This window comes from Papaver somniferum, unplaced genomic scaffold (genome assembly GCF_003573695.1).
Source record: "Papaver somniferum cultivar HN1 unplaced genomic scaffold, ASM357369v1 unplaced-scaffold_119, whole genome shotgun sequence".
NCBI lineage: Eukaryota > Viridiplantae > Streptophyta > Magnoliopsida > Ranunculales > Papaveraceae > Papaver > Papaver somniferum.
This window is the reverse complement of record NW_020620936.1, coordinates 1,233,340-1,251,003: the sequence shown is the minus strand read 5'-3', so window position 1 is coordinate 1,251,003 and position 17,664 is coordinate 1,233,340. Positions and strand designations below refer to the sequence as shown.

General features: G+C 37.0%; 1 protein-coding gene across 4 annotated transcripts; it reads right to left on the bottom strand.

The window, feature by feature from the left end:
* Positions 1-5,523: 5,523 nt before the first annotated feature.
* LOC113330823 (flowering time control protein FY-like) lies at positions 5,524-17,450 on the bottom strand. Of its 4 annotated transcripts, XM_026577628.1 has the most exons (21): positions 17,257-17,450; positions 16,964-17,147; positions 16,784-16,853; positions 15,780-16,090; positions 14,529-14,620; positions 13,552-13,620; positions 13,200-13,304; positions 12,882-12,977; positions 12,693-12,775; positions 12,461-12,532; positions 12,278-12,375; positions 11,494-11,553; positions 11,304-11,364; positions 11,146-11,233; positions 10,977-11,040; positions 10,010-10,088; positions 9,671-9,760; positions 8,162-8,250; positions 7,491-7,993; positions 6,832-7,092; positions 5,524-5,919 (listed from the first exon to the last, which is right to left on the bottom strand). In XM_026577628.1, exons 4-21 carry the CDS (start codon positions 16,066-16,068, stop codon positions 5,812-5,814), a joined length of 2,307 nt encoding a protein of 768 aa, XP_026433413.1. In that variant the 5' UTR covers positions 16,069-16,090; positions 16,784-16,853; positions 16,964-17,147; positions 17,257-17,450; the 3' UTR covers positions 5,524-5,811. The 4 variants fall into 4 exon arrangements, with proteins under 4 accessions (XP_026433413.1, XP_026433414.1, XP_026433412.1 ...); XM_026577629.1 differs by having other exon boundaries at positions 15,780-16,097; positions 16,964-17,450; XM_026577627.1 differs by having other exon boundaries at positions 16,964-17,450.
* Positions 17,451-17,664: the final 214 nt, after the last annotated feature.

The window sequence follows — 17,664 nt, the reverse complement described above, 5'->3', positions numbered from 1 at the left end:
AAGGTTAGTTAGAACTGGAGTGGTGAAAGTTTCGAAAAGGTTGAAATGGAATATGGTGGTTGTACTCATTAAGAAGAGAATGGGAATCAAGAGATTTTTGGAGATGAATAAAGGTGTTACCTACTCTTTGGATAATGCTGAGAGGTGTTTACACTGGTTTAAGATCAGAAGACTGAATATGGTTAATTGGTCTTCTGTGTTGATGACAAAAATTGGTAATGATATGTCGTTGGGGGAATTCTCAAAAATTGGGTTGGAAACTTTGAGAAGAGAAGGTCATCACTATTTTCGTATTCCGGTCACTGGCAATATCAGTCAGGTGTCGGAAGTGTTGGTGACGAAGGTAGGCGGAAATAAGGTGGTGCTCACGACGGAGTGGGATGCAAATTATGTGGAGAAGATTCAGCTAACGGAAGATGAATATCGGCGTGAGTTACGGGAGTTTGACTCATATTTGGAGGATCTTGCTCCGGTAGAAATTCAAAATACAGTTAATGATGATTTGTTGGCGCGGAACTTACGGTTAGTTAATGAATCAAATAGAGGTGAGTCAGAAAATGAGTCGGGAAGAATGGAGTCAGATAAAACTGATTCGGTAGAGGCTGAGTCAAGATCTGGATCCGGGTCATGGGTTCATGTGTCGAAAAGGAAAAGATACCCAAATTCAAAAGGGGATCAGTTGGTTTGATTAGGTCAAAATTCGACCATTGAAACTTCAAATACATTTGTTAGAGAAACTAATTTCTCAATTATTGAAGAAGAAGAGGTAGAGAGTCGATGGGTAATGAGCGGATATTAGATTCAAATAATGTAATTGAGGGGGTGAATTTACTTTCTGAGATAGATAACAAGATTGTAATGAAGCTGGGAGATCTACAAATCTCACATACTGAGAGTTTAGAGAAGGTAATGGAGGCAGCAGAATTGATGATGCTGCATTGTTGTTCTTATGGGGGAGTTTGCGAAGGTGATAAGAAGTTGTTGAAGGAGGTGGTGCTTAAGCAAGTTATGAAGTATAAAGAAAGGTTCAGGAGGGTGAACGCAGAGAAAAATGAGGATGTTGCAAGAAGAATTGAAGGTGTTTGGGAGCAGGAGTTAGCATTAGTTGAGATTAATCCATTGAATGTGGTGGAACCAGAACAAATTCCAATAATTGAGAATGGATCTTAAAATAATCACTTGGAATATTCGTGGGCTTAATTCTATTGAGAAAATGGTGGCTTTGAAGAATCTGATTTTGGATCAAAAGCGTGCAGTTTGTATGGTGCAGGAGACAAAGATGATCAAGATGAATCAGTGGATGGTGAAAAAGCTTTGGTCTGATTCCGATTTTGATTGGATTTATATGCCATCAGTTGGGAGCAGTGGAGGTTTGTTGACCATTTAGGACAAGACTAAGCTGGTGAAGGAGAATGTGAGAATGGGTCTGAACAACATTTCTACTCTTTTCACATATAAGTCAAATGGTTCCAAATTGGCTGTTTTTAATTTGTATTCACCATGTGATTACAATGAAAGAGAGGTCTTTTGGAAGGATATGGAGGAATTGAAGAATTGGTGGGATGGACCATTTTGTTATGGAGGAGATATGAATGCAGTGAGGAACAGTGATGAAAGGAATAGGGGGAAAGGGGATAGCAGGAATACCTCTTTTCTTAATAACTTCATCTATGATCAGGAGTTGGTGGATTTTCCATTACTGGGTGGTGCATATACTTGGTCAGATATGCAAGCTAACCCTTTGTTGTGCAGGTTAGACAGATTTTTTCGGAGTGTGGAATTTGATGTAATGTTTCCTGAAGCAGTTCAAATGGATCTCACTAGAGTTATCTCAGATCATAAACCAATTATGTTGGTAACTAAACCAGGAATTCAATGTAAGCCATACTTCAAATTTGAGAATGGTTGGATCCACCATAACGATTTTCTAAGGAAAGTGGAGGAGTGTTGGAGAATGATGAAGTATGAGGGTGCTCCAAGTTTTGTTTTCTTATTTCTTGAAGAATTGGAGTAGAGAAGAGTTTGGTGGAGTAAGGAAGATGAAAGCTGAGCTGAAGGAGAAAACTGATTTTTTAGATCAGATGGAGGAAACACATCCATTATCTAAGGATCAATTTGGTAAAAGACTTCAAAGTTTGCTTAAGATAAAGAATATTAATGTTATGGAAGCTAGGAAGTGGTTTGCCAGAGCAAAGCAGAATGACTTCAAATGGGGAGACTCTAACTCTTCTTACTTTTTCAGAATTGCAAATGCTAGGAAGAAGAGAAATACCATTGTTAAGTTGGAAGTGGAGGGAGTTGAGCGCTTTGATCAGGCAACGATCAAATTGGAGATGGGGAATTTTTACTCAAATTTATATACTGAAGACAATGACGTGGCTTTTTCCTTAGACAAATATTTCTGTGGAGGAAAAATGTGAGATGGAGAAAGAGTTTACTGAGGATGAAGTCTATAAAGTGATTAAGGAAAGTGGAGCTAATAAATCTCTAAGTCCAGATGGATTTTTAATGGAGTTTTATAAGTTTTGCTGGCATATCATTAAGGAGGATTTTATGAAGTTGATGGATGAGTTCTACAGGTATGGTACTTGGGACTGGAGGCTTAACTGCTCTTTTGTGTCTTTAATTCCAAAAAAAGAAGACTCAATTACTCCAAGAGATTTCAGACCTTTGAGCTTGTTGGGAAGTGCTTACAAAATTCTTTCAAAATTGCTGGAAAACAGGTTGAAAAAAGTTATGCATAAATTAGTTTCTGAATATCAGGGTGCATTTGTGAAGGATAAACAGATTCTAGATGGTGTATTGATTGCTAGTGAATATATTGATAGTCGATTGAAGGAGAGAAGACCTGGAGTTCTTTGCAAAGTTGACATGGAGAAGGCTTTTGATCATGTGAAGTGGAAATCATTGTTTAGAATGCTAGAGAAGCAGGGATTTGGTCTGAAGTGGATTTCTTGGATCAAGTGGTGTGTCTCTTCTTTTAATATTGCAGTATTGGTGAATGGGAGTTCAACAGAAAAGTTTAAGCCAACAAAAGGGTTGAGACAAGGGGATTCATTGTCACATTTTCTTTTCTTGTTAATGGTTGAAGTTTTATCAAAATTGATAAATGATGTTGTGTTAAGAGGACATATTAATGAATTTAAGATGGTGGATAATGGAATAATGATATCACATTTACAGTTTGCCGATGACACACTGATTTTCTTGGATGCCACTGTGGAAGATGTGAGAAACTAATTTATTATCTTGAACACTTTTGAGATGTTAAAAAGTTTAAAGTTAAATTTGGATAAAATCTCAATGATCAGTATTGGAGCAGATGCTATGGTTAATTCTTTAGCTTTGGAGCTGGGTTGTAAGGTGGAAAGATTGCCTATCAAATATCTAGGCTTGCCAATTGGAGCTACTTCAAGATGCAGTTCAGTTTGGGATGAGGTTGTGCAAAGGATGGAGGTTAAATTGGCAACTTGGAAGAAGAAGTATTTGTCAAAAGCTGGGAGATTGGTTTTGATTAAAAGTTGTTTAGCTAGCTTGCCTGTGTATTTTCTTTCTCTTATTCATATGCCAGCTGTTATGGAAATGAAGTTGGAGAGGTTGATGAGGAATTTCTTATGGAACTCCAGTGCAGAAAGAAGGAAAATGTGATGGGTCTCTTGGTTGAAGATTTGTAAACCAAAGAAGTTTGGTGGTCTTCGTATTAAGAGTTTAAGAAGTGGTGGAAGAGCTTTAAAAGCAAAGTGGATATGGAGATACACTAGGGAGAAGAAAGTTTTATGGAGGAGAGTGGTGCAGCAGAAGTTTAATAATAATCCTGAAGTATTGTTGCCTGGTGATGATAACAAGCCTAAAGGGAGAAGTTTATGGAAGAATATTTTAAGTTCTTCTGTTTTTTTACAGGAACATGTGAGATTGCAAGTGAATAATGGAAAATTTATTAAATTTTGGGAGGATAACTGGACTTCTACTGGATTGCTTAAGGACAGGTACCCAGCAATTTACAAGGTTTGTAGTAATAAGGTTGCTTCAATAACAGATATGATTGTGAATGGAAGGTTAATGTGTCCTATAAGGAGAAATCTGAATAGTCTGGAGCAGTTGGATTGGGATAGGTTTTGTAATGAGTTAGGTCCTGTACATGGTCTGAATGATGAGGAAGATAAGATTCAGTTCTATGAAGATGGTTTCACAGTGAAGAAAAGTTATGAATTGCAAGTTCAGGAAGATGTTGTGTGTGACTTCAACAGATTCCTTTGGAAAAAAGCATATTCCACCTAAGGTTAGTTTCATGTTGTGGGCATATTTTCATGATTCTTTGCCTACAAGATCTATGTTACAAAATAGAAGAGTTGAGGTGCATAATGTCAACTGTGTGTTCTGCAATACTGTGGAGGAGACTGCTGATCATATGTTATTACATTGTGAATTTGCATTCAAAGTTTGGTCCAAGTTTATGGAGGCTTTTGGAGTGGACTGGTGTCTCCCATGTCAGTGAAAGGTCAGTTTGAGGCCTGGAGTTTGAATAATCTGACAAGGAGGAGTAAAGATATTTGATGGAAGACAACATATGCTATTGTTTGGCACATTTGGAAGGAGAGGAACTCGAGAGCTTTTGGTGGAAGAGCTAAGGATGTGGACGAATTGAGTTTGTTGATTAAACAGTCAATTGTGTTGTGGCTGCCTGAAACGTCAGTTTTTCAGAATGTGTCTATAAGTTTTATTTTATTTCATTGGAACTCTGTGCTTCATATGTAATGCAGTTCTAGAGTTCCAGGTCTGTTTATGTACATAATTTTCCTCTTTAATATAACCTTTCTTTAAAAAAAAAAAAACTCTGCACAATTGGGATTGAACAATGGAAATGCTAAACCTAAACATATTTTAGTTCTCCCGACATCAAAGTATAATTCATTTCACCCACGCTCCTCATCTGAATTTTTTTTTAAGGAGAGATAAAAAAGGTTCATGCAAGCATTATTACTATTCATCATCTCTAGAAATAAAAACCCCTAAATTTATTAACCCAAACCTAACTGCAGTTTAAAAATTGATTGGAAACCCTAACCTTAATAGATGATTGCAACGAGATTATGCTTGAAACTGAACCATGTGGTATTTTTGTAGAGAAAAAGTTTTAGAAGCTATGGTGAAAGAGCGATTAATTGTTGGTATTGCAGATATCTTAATTAGATGGAAATCTGATTGATTGGATAGATTTGAAGGAAAAACAATGGAGCCGAATTGGTATTGGTACGGAAAGAACTGCAATTCTAAGAATTTTTGGTTGTTCTTCAGCTAGAGACGGAAACGAAGAAGAACGATGTGAATTTTGATCCGTTTTTCAGTTAGACCGGAGACGGAGATGATAGAATATAGGGATCTCTCGACACGTGTCTATTTTTGAAGAGTAATTTATGGTTTCTAAAATACATTAATTTATTATGACACACGTATATTGCACATGGACACTTAACTGGGTGGTCACGGAAAAGTTAACAGACAAGGGGTTTTACCAATTATCAATTTAAAGATGGGGGAATGCAAAATAGCTACTTAGTTTGAGGGGGAAATACAAAATCCCCCAAAAGAAAATGTATACAGAATTACAAATTTGTATGGAATCAATCAATGATTTGATAAAACCATATCTCACCTAACCTGAGTAGATGAGTTCCTAAGAAAAGATGTAACATTAATACCCACCAACTCAAAGAAAAAATAAACTCTTTATACTTGGATATTTCATCATCTTTCCATGGTCTTAGATACTTAAATACCTTGCTTACCTCTACAAGAACATTTAGCTACTGGTCACTGAGGAATCGAACCATGTTGTTGTGGTGGTGGAGGCGGCATACCATGTGAAAGACCCATGTGTGGTCCAACTTGCCTCATGCCAGTCCCACTTTGATTTCCTGCCTGTTATAAAAGAAAACAAAAATGATAGCTGCAGATTAGGATATGAAGGCAAACAAACAAATTAACCAATCAATGTTTGCTGATGTAATAAATACTAACAGTGTAATTCTGTATCGGGACCATATCAGATCACCATCCTAATATTCTTGAGGTTGATACTGGCTAAACTGTGATACTTGCAGGCAAAAGGAAACTTTGAAGGGTCTTTGCATTTAAAATGATACTAAATAATCCAGTTAAGGAAAAATATGAAATGATCAAGTCTAGCAACAAATTTTCTGATCACCATCATTATTACACCCAATCAATCCAAATGAAGTATGAACAACCCGGGCAACCAATCATACATTTGTATTACAACCGTATGGAGCTTCGTAAAAGTAATCAAGGTTTCTTTATAGAGGGAAGAGTAGACACAAATAACCATTCCAGTCTCCTAGATACATATTAACAGAAGAAAATACAAGAAACATAAATCAATGCTTATACAACAGTAGTGTTTGGTGTGTCACCCAGCGGCCAGGATACATTGGAATTTCCAACTACTGGCCAGGATCTTCCCTTCCCTCCTAGAATAACGTACTGATTTGGTTAATCCAATGGCTGGCCAGCCTGGCCTTCCCTCCCGTCCCAAACTAGGTTTATTAATTCTGTTTCTTAAATGGCGAATGATAAATTGGGTTTTCTATTTGTATTTCACGGAAGAGATGGGTGAATGATTTAGACGTTTCCATTCTCTCTTCACGTTCCTCGCTCTATTTTGTAACGCCAAAATAAAACCCCTATTTGGTATATCAGATTCAATCCCTAGCTGTGATTCAAATAACCATTCCAGTCTCCTAGATACATATTAACAGAAGAAAATACAAGAAACATAAATGTGAAAACAAAACCAATAACGATAGGTATTACCTGGTATGGATTAAGTCCTGGAACCATTGACATTTGAACAGGTAGTCCATGGTTGTATGGACCGCCCAAGGAAGGATACATTTGGCCCGGTCCACTTGGACCTGAAGGGCCCTGAAGATTAGGTATCCCATTTGCATAACCACCGCGTGGAGGTTGCTGTAGAGCATTAGCTGGTACAGATCCTGAATGCATTTGATTCATACCCATCATATGTCCTTGTGGAATTGGAGGGACCATCTGATTGGTCGGACCTTGCATTCCCTAAATGAAAAATACATCGAAAAAGTTATGAACTGAGAAACATGTTCATTATAAATTGGGCAGCATCCTTCAAAAATGACTTTGCATTAAGTTTTATACAAAATGTGTTCATTGCCCTAGATATAGTGAAAAAAATCACCACGGTTAGTATTGAAAGATGGTTTTCAATGTATGGATAAATAATAGACGGCCTAAAAATCAGCAGCCTTTTAACATGATTGAGAATTTTAGAATGATTTTATTTTTCATGAGAAGGAAGTACATTGAAAAGAACAAATTCACTGAACATCATCCCTAGATCAACTATACTTGGGTCTTGCAAGAGCTTGTACAGTAATTTTATATATTATAAGCAGATCAAAACTTATGTATAACCCGAGAGAGACAAAATAAAATACCAGTTGACCAGGCGTTGGTGGCAATTGTGGTGAGTTAGACAACGAGGGCATGGGCAAAGAACCTGCCATTGGGGGAGGGCGAGACAAATGAGAATGTGGTAGGAGGGACAAATGAGATGGTGGTGGTTGCATCTGCGATATATTTGAGGGTGGGACTTGTAAAGAAGGCATTTGCTGTTGGTATGGTTGATGTTGTTGTTGTTGTTGGGGTGGCATATGATGAGAAAATTGCTGATAAGATTGAGCTGGGGCAAGAAGAGATGGATGTGGACCTGGTGGAAGGGGAGGAGCCCCGCCAGGCATAGAAACTGGAAAAGATTGCTGTTGTTGCTCTCCTTGATCAGATGTGTCAATAGATAATGGCATTGCAACTCCAATACCAGGAATGGTTCCTTCATTTCGAGGCAGAGCAGTAGCAAAAGGTCCTGGAGTTGATGGGCCATCAAGTACTGGGAAGTTACTGGGCACACGACCCGCCATGGCAGGATTGTGGTCACCAAATCCTGAAAACTCACAGTAAATCAACTCATGGTCACGGAGAAATAGAGATAATGAAGACAAGCAAGGATTTCGATAGGCATAAAAAAGGACCTCATGTCTCCACGTAAAGAGAAGAGATGAACATTTCAAAAACAACCTTAAAATGACCACAGAAAAGGTGTGAAAGCAACCTTGGTTGTATCCCGTATTGAATTTATCACGGGGAGGATCTCCTGGTCTATTTCTACACCAAAACCTTGTCGTATGATCATTGCTACCGCTGCACATTAGAAGAAAAAGGTGAGTACACTAAATCCTGATGTGCAAATACAATACATACTGTACTGTACTGATAATCGAATAACACTGTGCTTATCCCATCCTTTGAGCACAGACTTAGTAATGATGGTAAATCAGTCGACAATTTGCTGAGCTGATGAAAGGTATCATCCGATTCAAGCAAAAGATTATACTCCAAACCTTTGGCGCTGTATGTCTCTGCCCACTTCATTTTTTTACATAAGTATCAAGGAACTAAACAAATATAATTAATTCAACTGTAGAACCCTAACATGCTTGGACACCATTTCCTGGATTCAGCTGTGACGTACACAAACATTTCCCGCACTAGTTGATACTTCAGCAGGTACTTGCGCATAGTTCAGTTACATGTTGTGAGTATATCTTGTGTGTTCGGGCACATCGGTAACTCGGGCATGAATTCCAGCGCTAACCACATGAATAGATCTCAAAAGCAAATTACAACTGAAAACTAAAGCACATACCTACCCAGAAGTAAATATGCATGTGCAAGGCCGTGACTGTAACAGTCTCTATACTCACTGTACACCTTGCACCAAATTTTGACAATGAAACACCTACCCACGTAACTATTACATGGTTCTTTCCGACAAGGAAGTTCCAGTGAGTTGAACAAAGAAATCTCTACAAGGATAAACCCCTCACTAGTCACTACAGAAAGCCTATACACAACTTTATGCCCAGCTCCCAGTATGTGAGCAGAATTCATTGTTATATTCCAAAACATCAACTGTTGTATTAAAGCTAAGAGCTAACAACTTACAAGATCTGTTGTTGTGATAGTTATAGTTCTAATTTTCATGTGATGGCTTGGGCAACTAATGATTCCATCGTGGAACCTCTGTATGTCATTTCAAGCTTTAATTATTTGACAATATTTTTCTATCACTAAATCTTTGACTTTTATGAAGTTCTACATGTCAAATTAAATACTCAAAATTAGTTTCCAAATTCTTCAAGACCAACTCAATTATGATTTCCGAACCCAAAATATTACTCAAAATGGCATCAAATACATAGTTCAGGTGTTGGTTTAGAAACTCTATCATTCAAGTGTGGGTTTAGACTCAACCCATGATTCAGCATAGCAAACTGAGATCATTATTAATTTTCTTTTAAAGCAGGTATCACAATTTCAAATACCAGTATGTTTGAGACTAACAAGTGCTAGTGGGCATTCTATTGCTTGCCACAAACAAAAGGTTGGTCAAGGTAGTTACTAGTCAAACTGGGAGACAACTATAGTCGAAATTAATCGTGTCGTTTATGAATATAAAGAAATGTAGGCGCACTTCAGTTCGACCATTTAAGGTAAGAAACCAAGACTATCATCTTCAGTATTAATTACAAACACAAGCATGAAAAGACAGAAAAGTTACCTGCATAGGATATAGCCAATAGGATGCCATGCCAGGTCCCACACACTGTTTTCATGCGCCCCAGTTATTTCGACCTGAGGAGTATCATGCCTGTTCATCGATACAGTAATCACAAATTTATTATGAAACTTTATAATGGAGCAAAGTCAAAAGTGTAGCATAAGTATATTGCTCCTCTCCAGAGGATCACTATCAATAATTTAGGAACAACTGGAATACTTGTTCATCATCCAACTAAGACATCCAAATAGGAAAACTCGATCATTACTAGCAAGGAGAAAACAATAAAAGATGCTATGGAAGTAATCAGTACTATTTTGATCATGGAAAGATAGTTACCCAACGAGCCAATGGAAGATGGACCCATCAAAACTGCCGCTGACAAAGTATTCTTCGTGGAAAGGATGCCATGCAAGAGCTAGCAAAACAGAGAAAGCATAATGGGGGAAAGTCCCATCTTCAGACCAAATGAAAAGCATAAACCACATATGGTTCAACCTATTTGACTGCCATTGACATTGATATTCAAACAACCTAAGAAAGAAAGATTCGTTTTGGAATCAAACACCTTTATAATTTTAATTTTTTATATGATTGGCTATATGAACACAAAACTGAAAGTAAAACTTTTTTCTGTCTTTTGCTTCTGTGGAGAAGAGATGTTAAAAGTCTTATTGCTAACCAATCCTTGCCTGGTGAAAGATGTAGGCGACTAGGCTTAGCTACATACCAATTGATAGGCAATTGCCTCAACCAGACAACTGAATTTAACACCCGCATTTTGTTTCTAAAAAGCGGAATCTCATTGTCTGAGATTATGGTATTTTAGGTGAACCTTCTTATGCAGAAAATAAATTAACCTTGAATCTGTCTAACTTCTATGTGAAGACAGCTTAGTTCCAAATCGCTGAAAGAATTCTTGGACCCAATCAATGGTGATTATGCCTCGGCATGAATCAAATAATTCACAAGGTTACATTAGCAGAACCAATAGATATCTCCATAAAGCAGCAACAAGCAACCTAACAAGCATTCTAAGTGACATATATTTCCACTGACTTGACTAATTTTGAATAAATGATTTGTGCCAAAAAATAATACAAGTTGGATTCAGAACTTAGAAGAAAGGGGACTCGTCCCTAATGAACATGGTTTCTGGTATAATACGTGAGACTATACACCATCAGATCTTAAATTGTATGCCCAAACAAATTTCAGTTACACATTCATATGTCCAAATGGACATACAAGAACCGAAACATCTTAAGAAAGCAAGTAAAAGGAAAAGTGACGAGATATTACTAACCAGTTACATCCTTCCGATGTCCACGAAAGGATTCAAGCTCTTTCATAGCTCTTATATCATAAAGCTGAACATTAACAAGGAAATGATTGGTGTGTCAACCAATAAAGTAGCAAAAAAAAAGTTTTACGCCCGGGGTAAAAAATGATAATAGTATAGTGTACAACTGCACCTTGATGATTTGATCCTTCGAAGCTGTTAGTACCCAATTACCGTTTTGATTCCATTTGACACAAAGCACTGTATTTTTATGACCATGGCTGCAAGGGAAGTTTTGGTTAACGTGCATGGCAAACCAAACAGCATATGGAAATGAGAAACTATACTTACAACGAAGAAAGCTCTCTCCCAGATTTAGCATCCCAAAGTTTTACAAGGTTGTCTTTGCCACCTAATGCAAAAGTAGTCAAGTCAGTTTGAGAACAGCTGAATGACTTGAATACAGAAATGCAAACAAGAAGGTTTTCACCTGAATCTAGTGAATAAATGTAGTGATAAATATATGCAAAAATGTACTAACCTGAAACTAGTAAAGACTTTGTTGGGTGCCAATCGACACTCTTAACATCCCAACCGTGGCCTGCCAGAGTTCAAAACACGTTCATATCTCTTAGCATATTTCATGCATGCTTAAAGTATGATACTCTGAGACATGCAGAAGAAAGCAAATAGCAAAAAGATTTTTAAGACTCAGTTGTAAAATAGTTCATCAGAATCCTGGTACATTAATAATGCCATTTATTTAGGGAGAGAAAAACAGGGAGGACTGCTTAAACAATATGGCTAACCAAAATCTGATAATTAGAAACCATAAATTTTTCACCAGCTTATAAAACAAAACAACTAAACTGGAAATATGCATGGACCTGCTGACTTAATGAGAACAATCCATTTATTTTTAAAACAAATCTTAATAACTTCTTGAAAACAAATCTTGATAACTTCTAAATGTGATTTTTCCAGTTTGCAGGATGATAAACTTTTAGTGACATGATTCTAAAAAGCAAACTTGCAGATAACAACATTAACTGCGGTTTGTTTGGCTCGCTTATGCTTGCTTAATGTATGTCTTCAAGTATCCCCAGAACTATTTGGTGACAATCCAAGTAATCAACTAAATTAAAAAATAAATTTGCAATCTGATAAGGAAAAGAATAAACCCCAGTACTTAACATCACCAATTTCTATGATAAAAGCATGACCATACACCTCATGGTACAATAAGCAATAGGTACGAATGACACTTCCGCGGAAATATACACAGCAGTCACAACAAACCCATCAAGTTCCTTAAGGCACATTACCAGATAAAGAACGCTCTTCCTGGCACCGCGCAAAATCCCAAACTTTAACAGTTGTATCATCAGAACAGGAACAGAACTTCAGATCAGTTTTACTGAAGCTGTTGAGCAATATATATCTTTTAAAAATCTAAACATAAAAAAGCTAACACACAATTAATTTCATATAGGATTACAAAGATGTACCTCAAGTCACGGACTGATTCCTTATGAGCAGATTTATTTGCCTTGACATTATTCATGTTATTTTGCCAATACCTAACTCAATAGTAAGTATATAAATATATATATATATATATATATATATATATATATATATATATATATGTTAAAGTCCATATAACTAAATCCTCAATTTACAGGAAATCAGGAACTCGGAGTAATAAAATAATCATATGTAATAGGTTGAATGTCACACTTTATTGCGCCTCCATCATCACCGGTAACCATCCAATTCTCATTGTGACTCCATACCATAGACCTGATTGCTTGATCATGAGCCTATATAAATGGACATTCAACAACAAGAATATTGAGTATGTAAATGTTCAGATCAGAACAAATATCTTTCAAAAGGAAACAAACAAGAATAGTGAACGCTACAGACCTGAAGAATCATCTCAAAGTTAAATGATTGTCCATTCCAAAGAGTAAATTCACCACTTTGAGAACCAGTTATGAGACGTCTACCTGTAGGAGTCCACTTTAGTAGACAATAATTGATTTCGTTAGACACTGAAAAGATGGTACCTGTCAACCAATAACATTTACTATATCACCCTAATTAATTCATGATTCAGTCTCCCGCTCAGTACTGATAACGAAGTAGCATTTCCTTCTCCTATTGCCAGACATGTGTGCTTTATAATTGCACAAACTAAGAATTCCATATATTGATGAGAATGATGTCACACATAAAACTTACCAACACACAGTTTATTGAACACCTATTTTTGTTAGTAGATGCATGAACAAACTTTGCAGCGAAACTTGTCGATGGATTATCTGTGTAGGCAATTGTTGGCAGCATCTGCACATTGACAAAGAAGAGAGACCTTAATATGTACACCAACAATCTGTACACCATATCCATGAACAAGGACGCAGTGAAACACTGGTACTCAGTTTGCTATTACTTAGTTTAATGTCTATAAAGTATGAATGACCAAGGGTGGAGCAAAAAACATGCAGAAACTAATCAGATAAGTAGCAAATATTCTACTGTTCACCTATTCAGTTTACGAAAACAAAGTACTTCAGAAGAAAAGAATACTAACATCTATTGCTGCAGCTGGGGTAGGTTGCAACACAGTCCTATCCCTTGAATCTCGCTGCCATGCACGGGTCTGCAGAAGACTGATGTTAGATATCGTATTCATGCCTCTATGTTGCAATTTGAACACATATACACACATATACATACATATTTAAGCCAACATTTCCAGTATGTGGACTTTAGAATAACATGTGAAGAGTAATGCGCTAATTGTGAGATAACTGTTGTTGATAACTTGAGATATGTTATTATGTTGGTCAAATGTTAAGATAGACACACTATTGTTGAAATGGCTACTAATTATCTGATTTGCACTCTTATGGATCTCTCTTAGTCTAATATAAAAATATGATAAGTAACGAGAATGGATTTTTTACGGAGAAGATAAACTAGACTAGAAGTCAGCAATCCTATGGCTAAAAGATAGTTTATGCCTTTCTGGTCAGTGAGTCATAAACACGGCAATCTTAGCATATCAACTGACTCAGAACCATACAAAAAATTTGCTACTTCACGCCATTCCGAACAGAAGCAGTTAAGAAGATTAAAAGAACTGAAGGATACCTCGATCAGACAGCTGCCATGTAAAATAAGTAAGTAATTCTCAACTCCAATATATAAAACCAGGTGAAGGCAAATAAGAAATTAAAAGCCCATGCAACTGATGGGCAAGACACTCCGTAAAGTGAGTTTCCAACAAATAATAGAACACCAGTTGCACCAAACTTTCTCCATAAACATTGAAGGTCAAAAACGAGACATTATGATATACATCTAATTCTAGGAAACAAATAAAGTTAAGTACCAGGTTTTTGTTCTTGTAGAACAGATAGTGTTTGAGATTATTAATTTATTATGCATGTCGAGCACCTGGATGCACAATAGCAACTTACATTATATTATATGAACCATCACAAGGTCAGTAATCAAGAAACATATTTTGAAAAATGCAGACTGGAAGAAGAAAAAAAAACTCACCTGCATATAACGAACTACAGTGCTAGTATAATCAACTGCTCTTCTCTGGACAAGCTTTCTAACTCTTTTAGCGGCAAAACTGTCTCCTTGAGCTGCAACAAATTTGGAGGAAAATCACGAAAACCTCCACAAATACAGGAGAAGCCACCAAAACCACCATATATACATCAACACCAGAAACACTTATTTATCGTAGGAAAAAGAAAAATTATATCTGATGATAAGTATATCAGAACAACACATATTCAAAAATGTTAACCTACCAGTTGCATGTTGCAAAGAAAATTTACCAATTCAAATTAGACAGTTTGCAATATACAGCACTCAAACTAAAAACAGGGCTCTATTAGGATTCTGGCCTAGCCAAATAATCTAAAAACTGGAACATATAACCTTGGCCCTTGAGGATAGCTTCTTTTTCACCAACAAAAATGTTAAGCTACCAGTTGCATGTTGCAAAGAAAATTTACCAATTCAAATTAGACAGTTTGCAATATACAGCACTCAGAATAAAAACAGGGCTCTATTAGGATTCTGGTCTAGCCAAATAATCTAAAAACTGGAACATATAACCTTGCCCCTTGAGGATAGCTTCTTTTTCACCAACATTGAACAGTTTATTTTTCCTCAAAGCTAAAAACTATATGAATTTGTCTCAGTTGCTGGAGCATGCATTTTCAACTTCTTGACAAAGGGATATGCCTACACAATGTTACCGGATTAGCAAGGTGCTTGGATACATGATACATACTCCCATAAGCGACTAAATGAAGATCAAATATGCCACGATATATATAATCAGTACCATATTAGAGGAAAAGGTAAAAGGTATTAGACGATTAGAACCTAACACTAACTATTTAAATTGTATTTATTTATTTATTCAGTATTTATTTCTACAGTACTTGCGATTCATGAATAATCATGCTTCATCGAAATCAAAGAGTGGTGTGTTCTTTTCAACTTTCTAACTGTATTCCTGTGGTTTCTAGCAATTTAGGCCAAAAATGTGATACTCCCAATTGTGGCATATTGGTACACTATAGTATCGTAAAACGACATGTAAGTATCCAACCGCAATGCGTAGGCTACGTACAAGCTTTTTCACCTACGGGATGCTAGGAACATTCCTCTAGCTCTTACAATTTCATCGAACACTTGGAAATGGACAAAGAAGAAAACATTTTAACACCAGTGAACACATGCATCAGGAGCACAGAATAGAAAAGGTGTTAAAATTGTAAATGCTACCATCGTAAGGAGTGGGACCAGCGGGATGGTAATCAGATGCGAGATTAGTCGAAGAAGCTGATGGTTGACGCATTGGCGGTCCTCTATGGAAGTCTAAGCTTTGTTGTTGGTGTTGGTGTTGGTGTTGGTGTTGGTGCTGATGTTGCTGATGTTGATGTTGTTGTTGATGTTGATGTTGTTGCTGCTGTTGCTGCTGATGCTGATGTTGCTGTTGATGCTGATGTTGCTGTTGATTCTGTTGTTGATGATGCTGCAGCTGCTGCTGCTGATGTGGATCACTGTACATCATCCTCGCTTGCAGTGCAAAAAAACTGTTAACTGGAAAATATTAAGAGAGGGGAAGAAAAAAAACTAAACAGGAACTAGAATACTTCGGAGTTCACACTTTAAAGGGCTCACTTGTTTCAGGGAAAAAATCCAATCATGAATTAGTAATGCATATGACTCTTTGATACCTATGAATGTGTATGTTGAGTAACAAATGACTTACTAGTAACCGAAAAATACCTTGTTATTTAACCAAAAATTCATCAAATTCCATTGTAATGACCAGAAAATGTTAATTACGAACCCAGTAGCTCATTCATTACAATAGCATTTTTCAGAGTTATCAATTTCATCCAAGTAACGAGCGAAGAACATTTTCTAAGGAACATAGTACACCACTTCCTCATTGATCGGCCAGAATGAGAGATCCATGCCATTAGTGTATAATTACAAAATTTTAGGAGAAATAATGTGACTGAAACTGTAGAAGTGAACTCAATCAAAATGCAAGCATTAAGTTATGCATACAGATGGAAGAAAATTCTCCTTAACCTATAATGACGTTACGGGGACTTCAGTACAATTTCTAAAAGAGATAATAGACACCTGTAAAATCACGAGAAACAGACATGCTGATGGAAACGATTCAGACTAGGTTTTTGGAGCTAGACAAACTTAAGTTAATATATAAGTGCCTTTACACACAAAACTAATCAGGACTCACTTATCAACTGTACCTCTCTCAATCACTGTGAATGCACCACAAGCATGTGCAAACTTTAGAACCTGTCTTAGAGTGCCTTCTTCCTGTATACCACAAAACAACAAAAGATTTTCAGGGCACACGCATTCATTACAAATGAAAAACTTTGACTGAACCCCAAAACTAATGATACTCTAACAAAACTGAACAATACCTGGAATGTGCTTTGGAGTTGAGTGACACTGATAACGGTGAATAGCGAATGAAATCTCAACCCAAACTAATCAATTTCTGTATGATTTCCCTCCCTGATTTTATTCATGTGTTAAGACCCAAACCGAACAGCGTCTGGGTTAATCTGATAATGAAATCGTTTGAGAACAGATCACCAGTCGACGCTAAGGGTGAATAAATCACCAGTTGAAGGGAAACGATCAAGAAATAAAAAATCGATATCCTCTTTAATAAACCCTAAACCCTAATAAACAGATAGAACTAAAGAAAAACCTAACACGCTTGTCAAGCATCAATTATCAGACCACCACTTCTTGTTGCCACAGAGAGATTGGGCATGACCCACTTTTAGAGAACGGAGAAGAGAGTAGTGGGTACAAGAGAACTAGAGAAGAGACGAACATGACCGTTGCTGTCCTTCAATCAAGAAATCTCCCGAGGAACCGCTCCTTTACCAGTAAACCGTAAACCAAGTTACTCTATATGACCGATATGGTGGACCATGGCATAAATCGGGTAAGGCCGGACCGCACAAACCCAACTCAACTCATGCATTTGGACACGACTGGCCACCTTTTACCCACCACCAACGGGCAGGTTCGGAGGATATCTCAAACCCGATACAGGAGGATTAGACGACAAGTGAAGGTGAAAAATAACCCTACGTAACCCATCCACTCC